At 39.9% G+C, this 8,502-nt stretch overlaps 1 protein-coding gene across 1 annotated transcript; it reads right to left on the reverse strand.

Annotated features, from left to right (window-relative positions):
- Positions 1-7,271: 7,271 nt before the first annotated feature.
- LOC109249306 (olfactory receptor 8S1-like) lies at positions 7,272-8,201 on the reverse strand. The gene has a single exon (XM_019419668.2). It carries the CDS (start codon positions 8,196-8,198, stop codon positions 7,272-7,274), a length of 927 nt encoding a protein of 308 aa, XP_019275213.2. The 5' UTR covers positions 8,199-8,201.
- Positions 8,202-8,502: the final 301 nt, after the last annotated feature.

Here is an 8,502-nt window from a genome sequence, read left to right on the forward strand (position 1 = left end):
CTTCTGCTGGGTTTAGACTGCCTTTGCTGTTCTGCTTCTATTTCCTTTAGGTGTGCTGTTAGATTTTGTATTTGGGATTTTTCTTGTTTCTTGAGATAGGCCTGGATTGCAATGTATTTTCCTCTCAGGACTGCCTTCGCTGCGTCCCAAAGCGTTTGGATTGTTGTATTTTCATTTTCGTTTGTTTCCATATATGTTTTAATTTCTTCTCTAATTGCCTGGTTGACCCACTCATTCGTTAGTAGGGTGTTCTTTAACCTCCATGCTTTTGGAGGTTTTCCAGACTTTTTCCTGTGGTTGATTTCAAGCTTCATAGCATTGTGGTCTGAAAGTATGCATGGTATAATTTCAATTCTTGTAAACTTATGAAGGGCTGTTTTGTGACCCAGTATATGATCTATCTTGGAGAATGTTCCATGTGCACTCGAGAAGAAAGTATATTCTGTTGCTTTGGGATGCAGAGTTCTAAATATATCTGTCAAGTCCATCTGATCCAATGTATCATTCAGGGCCCTTGTTTCTTTATTGACTGTGTGTCTAGATGATCTATCCATTTCTGTAAGTGGGGTGTTAAAGTCCCCTGCAATTACCACATTCTTGTCAATAAGGTTGCTTATGTTTATGAGTAATTGTTTTATATATCTGGGGGCTCTGGTATTCGGCGCATAGACATTTATAATTGTTAGCTCTTCCTGATGGATAGACCCTGTAATTATTATATAATGCCCTTCTTCATCTCTTGTTACAGCCTTTAATTTAAAGTCTAGTTTGTCTGATATAAGTATGGCTACTCCAGCTTTCTTTTGGCTTCCAGTAGCATGATAAATAGTTCTCCATCCCCTCACTCTCAATCTAAAGGTGTCCTCAGATCTAAAATGAGTCTCTTGTAGACAGCAAACAGATGGGTCTTGTTTTTTTATCCATTCTGATACCCTATGTCTTTTGGTTGGTGCATTTAATCCATTTACATTCAGTGTTATTATAGAAAGATATGGGTTTAGAGTCATTGTGATGTCTGTATGTTTTATGCTTGTGGTGATGTCTCTGGTACTTTGTCTCACAGGATCCCCCTTAGGATCTCTTGTAGGGCTGGTTTCGTGGTGACAAATTCCTTCAGTTTTTGTTTGTTTGGGAAGACCTTTATCTCTCCTTCTATTCTAAATGACAGACTTGCTGGATAAAGGATTCTCGGCTGCATATTTTTTCTGTTTAGCACACTGAAGATGTTGTGCCAATCCTTTCTGGCCTGCCAAGTTTCAAAAGAGAGATCAGTCACGAGTCTGATCCACGTTTATATATGAGGGCACGTTTATCCCTTGCTGCTTTCAGAATTTTCTCTTTATCCTTGTATTTTGCCAGTTTCACTATGATATGTCATGCAGAAGATTGATTCAAGTTACATCTGAAGGGAGTTCTCTGTGTCTCTTGGATTTCAATGCCTTTTTCCTTCCCTAGTTCAGGGAAGTTCTCAGCTATAATTTGTTCAAGTACCCCTTCAGCACCTTTCCCTCTCTTTTCCTCCTCTGGGATACCAATTATGGGTATATTATTTCTTTTTAGTGTATCACTTAGTTCTCTAATTTTCCCCTCATACTCCTGGATTTTTTTATCTCTCTTTCTCTCAGCTTCCTCTTTTTCCATAACTTTATCTTCTAGTTCACCTATTCTCTCCTCTGCCTCTTCAATCTGAGCTGTCATCATTTCCATTTTGTTTTGCATTTCGTTTAAAGCGCTTTTCAGCTCCTCGTGACTGTTCCTTAGTCCCTTGATCTCTGTGGCAAGAGATTCTCTGCTGTCCTCTATACTGTTTTCAAGCCCAGCGATTAATTTTATGACTATTATTCTAAATTCACTTTCTGTTATATTATTTAAATCCTTTTTGATCAGTTCATTAGCTGTTGTTATTTCCTGGAGATTCTTCTGAGGGGAATTCTTCCGTTTGGTCATTTTGGATAGTCCCTGGAGTGGTGAGGACCTGCAGGGCACTTCCCCTGTGCTGTGGTGTATAATTGGAGTTGGTGGGCAGGGCCGCCTGATGTCTGCTCCCAGCCCACCGCTGGGGCCACAGTCAGACTGGTGTGTGCCTTCTCTTCCCCTCTCCTAGGGGCGGGATTCCCTGTGGGGTGGCGTGGCCCGTCTGGGCTACTTGCACACTGCTAGGCTTGTTGTGCTGGGGATCTGGCGTATTAGCTGGGGTGGGTAGGCAAGGTGCACGGGGGCAGGAGGGGCAGGCTTAGCTCGCTTCTCCTTAGGTGACCCACTTCAGGAGGGGCCCTGTGGCAGCGGGAGGGAGTCAGATCCGCTGCCGGAGGTTTGGCTCTGCAGAAGCACAGAGTTGGGTGTTTGCGCGGAGCAAGCAAGTTCCCTGGCAGGAACTGGTTCTCTTTGGGATTTTGGCTGGGGGATGGGCGGGGGAGATGGCGCTGGCGAGTGCCTTTTTTCCCCCGCCAAGCTGAGCTCTGCCGTCCGGGGGGCTCAGCAGCTCTCCCTCCCTTTGTCCTCCAGCCTTCCCGCTTTCTGAGCAGAGCTGTTAACTTATGACCTCCCAGATGCTAAGTCGCGCTTGCTGTTGGAACACAGTCCGTCCGGCCCCTCTGCTTTTGCCAGCCAGACTCGGGGGCTCTGCTTGGCCGGCGAGCCGCCCCTTCCCCCCGGCTCCCTCCCGCGAGTTCCTGGAGCGCGCACCGCCTCGCCGCCCTTCCTACCCTCTTCCGTGGGCCTCTCGTCTGCGCTTGGCTCTGGAGACTCCGTTCTGCTAATCCTCTGGCGGTTTTCTGGGTTCTTTAGGCAGGTGTAGGTGGAATCTAAGTGATCAGCACGACGCGCGGTGAGCCCAGCGTCCTCCTACACCGCCATCTTCCCTCCGACCGTTATACTACATCTTCTTTATCCATTCATCCATCGTTGGACATTTGGGATCTTTCCATACTTTGGCTATTGTTTATAAGGCTTCTATAAACATTGGGGTGCATGTGTCCCTTTGAAACAGTATGCCTATATCCCTTGGATAAATACCTAGTAGTGCAATTGCTGGGTCATAGGGTAGTTCTATTTTTAATTTTTTTGAGGAACCCCCATACTGCAGCCAGAGTGGCTGCACCAGCTTACATTCCCACCAGCAGTGCAAAAGAGATCCTCTGTCTCCACATCCTTGCCAACATCTGTTGTTGCCTGACCAACACTTGTTATCTCCTCTTCTTCGTGATAGCCATTCTAGTAGGTGTTAGGTGTTTTGATTTGCATTTACCTAATGATTAGTGATGTTGAGCATCCTTTCATGTACATATTGTCCATTTGTATGTCTTCTTTGGACAAATGTTTATTTAGGTTATCTGCCCGTTTTAAAATCAGGTTGTTTTGTTTTTCTTTTTGGTTATTGAGTGGTAGGAATTCTTTATACAGTTTGGTTATTAGCCTCTTATCCAGTATATGGTTTGCAAAAATGTTCTCTCATTCTGTAGGTTGCCTTTTCACCTCATTGATGGTTTCTTTGCTGGGCAAAGGCTTTTAGATTTTTGCACTTTCGGTGTCACATCTAAAAAATCATTGCCCAGATTAATGTCAAGGAGCTTCTTCCTTATGTTTACTTCTAGAAGTTTTACAGTATCAGGTCTTATGTGTAAGTCTTTGATCCATTTTGAGTTAATTTTTGTGAGTGGTGTGAGATAGGGGTCCAGTCTTGTTTTTCTGCTTATAGTTATCTGGTTTCCCAGCACCATTTGTTGAAGAGGCTATCTTTCCCCCATTTGGTGTTCTTCGTTCTCTTGTCAAATATCAGTTGACAGTATATGCAGAAGGTTAATTTTGGGCTTTCTATTTTGTTCTATTGGCATACATGTTTATTTTTATGCCAACACCATACTGTTCGATTATTATAACTTTGTAGTAAAGTTGAAATCAGCAAATGTGATGCCTCTGGCTTTGTTATTCTGTTTCAGGATTTTTTGGCTCTTTGGGGTCTTTTGTGGTTCAATACAAATTTTAGGATTCCTTATTCTATTTCTGTGAAAAATGCTTTTATTTAGGTAAATGCCCAACACCAGTGAAATCACTGAATCATATCAGAAAACTATTTTTAATTTTTTGAAGGACCTCCACACTGTTTTCCATAGTGGCTGCACCACTTTGCATTCCCATTAATTGTGAATGAGGCTTTCTTCTTTTCCACAACCTCGCCAACACTTGTTTCTTGTGCTGAGTTTAGCCATTCTCACAGGTGTGAGGTGACATCTCATTGTGGTTTTGCTTTGCATGTCCCTGATGATGAGTGATGTTGAACATCCTTTCATGTGTCTGTTGGCTATCTGTATGTTTTCTTTGGGAAAATGTCTGTTAATGTCTTCTGTCCATTTTAAAAAAAAATATTTATTTATTTTTGAGAGAGAAAGAGACAGAGCATGAGCAGGGGAGGGTCTGAGAGAGAGGGAGACACAGAATCCTAGGCAGGCTCCAGGCTTCAAGCTGTCAGCACAGAGCCTGACACAGGCTTGAACCCACAAACCCCAAGATCATGATCTGAGAGGAAGTCAGATGTTTAACCAACTAAGCTACCCAGGCACCCCTTCTGTCCATTTCAATTAGATTCTTATTTTGTGTGTGTGTGGAGTTGTCTAAGTTCTTTATATATTTTGAATATTAACACTTTATTGGATATATACAAATCAGAGTGAAAAGTAGGATATCAATACATATAGTATAGACATGGAAAAGATAATAAAATGAATATTATGAGCCACTTTAATTGTTAACAAATCTGAGAATTTATGTGACTGGGCCAATTTCTCTAAAAACACATTTTTTCCAAGTCTGGCAGAAGAAGCAGAGGTCTGAATCATTTAATAGGTATTAAATAACTTGAATTCATTATTTTAAAAAAGCTCTTAGAAAGAAAACCCCAATCATATCAGTTTAATAGTGAATTCTTATGAATATATGAAGAAGTAACAACCAATATTACACAATTCTTCCACAGAATAGAAAAGAGAGGATGCATCTTAATTCTTTTTATGAGTCTATTAAATCTTGATAATAAAACCGATGTGAAGTTTTACCTTTAATGTTTACTTATTTTTGAGAGAGACAGAGCACAAATGGGAAAGGAGCAAACAGAAAGGGAGACACAGAACCCAAAGCAGGCTCCAGGCTCTGAGCTGCCAACACAGAGCCTGATGTGGGGTTCGAACTCACAAACCATGAGATCACAACCTGAGCTGAAGTCAGACACTTAACCAACTGAGCCACCCAGGTGCCCCATGAAGTTTTATGTTTAAAAATCAACTAATAGAATTGACCTTTCTAACTAATACAATTAGAAAATCTAGATGATAGCTCAATAGATACAGAAACACCATTTGATAAAACTCGACATAATTTATGCATAAAACACTTAGCAAACTACAAAAAGGAAAGAAAACTTTCTTAATCTGAAAAAGTTGATCTACAGAAAAAAACCCTTAAAATTAAGGAATGAATTTAACAAGTTCACTGATACATAAAAATAAATTATATTTTTCCATACCAATAAAATCACACATAGAATAACATTTAAAAATAATACCGCTTAAATAGAGTTAAAAAACATTAAATGCCCAATAATACATTTCACAAAAAGTACAAAAAACCTCTATAATAAAAGCTATAATATATTTCTGAGAGAAATTAAAAAGACCTAATTAAATGGAAAGTTATAACTTGGTTAATTGGGTGATTCAATATTGTGAAGATGCCACCCCTTTTCAACTTGATCTATAGATTCAGACACAATCAAAATCCTGGACGTTTTTGCTGTTGATAAGCTGATTCTAAAAAATTGTCTGAAAATACAAAGAACCAAGCACATCCTGAAGAATTGTGTTACAAGGAACCCTTCTACTTCCAAACTTCGAAGGCTGTTATAATGATATAATAGTAAACATAGTTTGTTATTGGTACAAAAGCAGACAAACTAATCATGGAACAAAATGGAAGAAGATTCAGAAACAGACCCACACATATATATGATTTATGATAAAAGCAATATTACAGTGCAGTGGGAACATAAATGGTGATGGGTAAATGCATTTCCATTTGGAAAAAATGAATCTTGACCTTTATCACACATTATGCACAGAAAGCAATTCCAGGTGGATTATAATAAAGCACTAAAGCTTAAAAAAAACCAGAATATTTTCATAAACTAAGAGTAAGGAAAAAAATTTTAACACAGCACAAAAATAGCAAGTATATTATAAAGGAAAAATGATTACTTGGGGTTTATTACAATTAAGAATTTCTCTTCATCAGAACAACATTAAGAGAATGAAAGTCAATCCACAGGGCAGCAGAGGAAAGGGTGCTTAGCTTTATTAGCCATCAGAGAAATGCAAAGTACAGCCTTAAATGTAATCACAACTCACCCACTAGAATTATGAAATGAAAAACATAAAAATACCATGTGTATTTTATGGAGCAACTGGAATTCTCATAAACTACTATGGGAATATACAATTTTACAACCACGAAGGGAAAGTTCTTGGAAGTATGATGTATACCCTATTATCAAACAAAGCCATCTCTAGGTGTATACTAAAACAAAGCAAAACAAAAGTATCTATGCTCATTAAGGGATGTGTACAAGAATACTGACAGCTATACTATTCATAATAGCCATAAACCAAAACTACACAAATATCTTTCAACAGTAAAATGGGTGAATAAATTATACATTCACACAGTGGAAAATAATGCAACACTGAGAATAAACAATGAGCAAATACATTATACCTGAAGAGTTAGCTCTCTAAGTGCAATATTGAGTAAATTAAATCAGGCACAAAAGAAAAAGAAATAGATGGTATGATTCCACTTCTATGAAGAACAAAAGAAGACAAAAGTAATATATGGTATTGTATTACTTGTGAGGGTGGGATCGTGTTGCAAAGGGGGACTTGATTTGGTTGCCAGCTTTTTGGTCATATTCTCTTTGACAAAATTTATTGTGTTGTATACTTACATTCTGTATGTCATATTTTGGTAAAAATAGGCCAAAAATGATTCATGTTTATATATTATTGAGACTGCTCCATAATTTGTTCAATTACGATCTCTATGTATAGAAAAAAATTAGAATAAGATATACTGAGTCTGGGTGTTAAATTATATACTAAGGCATCTGTCAGCATTTAACAAGATAGGCATTCAGCCAATTTTACTTAACATCAATTCAACAGATATCTGCATGCATGCAGTTCTAGCCTAACACCTAATCATCTCCATCCAGTTTGCTACCTGTACTATTGCAAAAACTTTCCCAAGGTTCTTCTCAGTGCATTTTTAACCTCCTTGTTTTTCAGGCTGTAGATGAGGGGATTCACTAGGGGAGTGACCACACCATACTGTATGGAGAAGATGAGCTCCAGAGGTGAGCCTGAGGTTGGCATGAGATAACGGAGGAAAGCTGAGCCATAGAAGAAGCTCAATGCAGTGAGGTGAGAGGAGCAGGTGGAGAAGGCCTTGCTTCTGCCTGAGGTGGAGCCGATGCTCAGGATGGTGGAGACTATGCGCACATAGGAGAAGAAAATCAGGAAGAATGTACCACCGCCATGCAGGAGTGTAGAACAGACCAGGACAGTGAGGCTGGTAGAGGCATCAGAGCAGGACAAAGGGAAGAGGGAGGGCAACTCACAGCTATAGTGATGGATGATTTTCGCTTCACAGAAATCCAAGTTCATTGTCAGGGGGTTGTTAATGAGTGCATCTAGAAACCCCAGGCTCCATGAGCCCCATACAAGCTGCATATACAGCTGATTATTCATTACCCGGCCATAGAGGAGTGGGTGACAGATAGCAGCATAACGGTCATAGGCCATTGCTGAGAGTAAGCAGACTTCTGTTCCTCCAATGTCAAACACAAAGAAGGCTTGAGCCAGGCAGCCCCCCACTGAGATGGTTTTGCTCTGAGACAAGAGGTTCTCCAGCAGCTTGGGCACTATGGCAGTAGATAAACAAAAGTCCATGAAAGAGAGGTGGCTCAGGAAGAAGTACATAGGTGTGTGGAGATGGGGATCTTCCCTGATGAACAACAGCATCGATAGATTTCCCATTATAGTAAAGAGGTAAATCCCAACGAAAAGCACAAAGAGCAGAACCTGGACGTGGGAGTCAACAGACAGGCCAAGGAGGATGAACTCTGTGATGGTGCTGTGGTTCCTCAAAGCCATTTAGAGGGAATATTCCCTAGAAGTAAACATAGGCAAAAACTTAAACCTCTGATGACCACATTCAATTACCAGAGGAGGGGGGTTTGAACCCAACTAACTTATATTTAATATTTGCCCTCATTGAATCTTTGGATCCTCTCTTCCCATACAGATATTCTGCTTCATCTGAATGGGTCAATCTCAGTATGATATTATCCTATAGTTGATATTCTATCTCAGAGATTGCTGAAGAAATTCACAAATTTTTAAAAAAAAGTTTATTTATTTTGTGTGTGAGAGAGAGAGAGTGGGAGAGGGGCAGAGG

The sequence above is a fragment of the Panthera pardus genome, unplaced genomic scaffold, assembly GCF_024362965.1.
Source record: "Panthera pardus isolate Hobbes unplaced genomic scaffold, ASM2436296v1 HiC_scaffold_6, whole genome shotgun sequence".
Classification (NCBI taxonomy): Eukaryota; Metazoa; Chordata; class Mammalia; order Carnivora; family Felidae; genus Panthera; species Panthera pardus.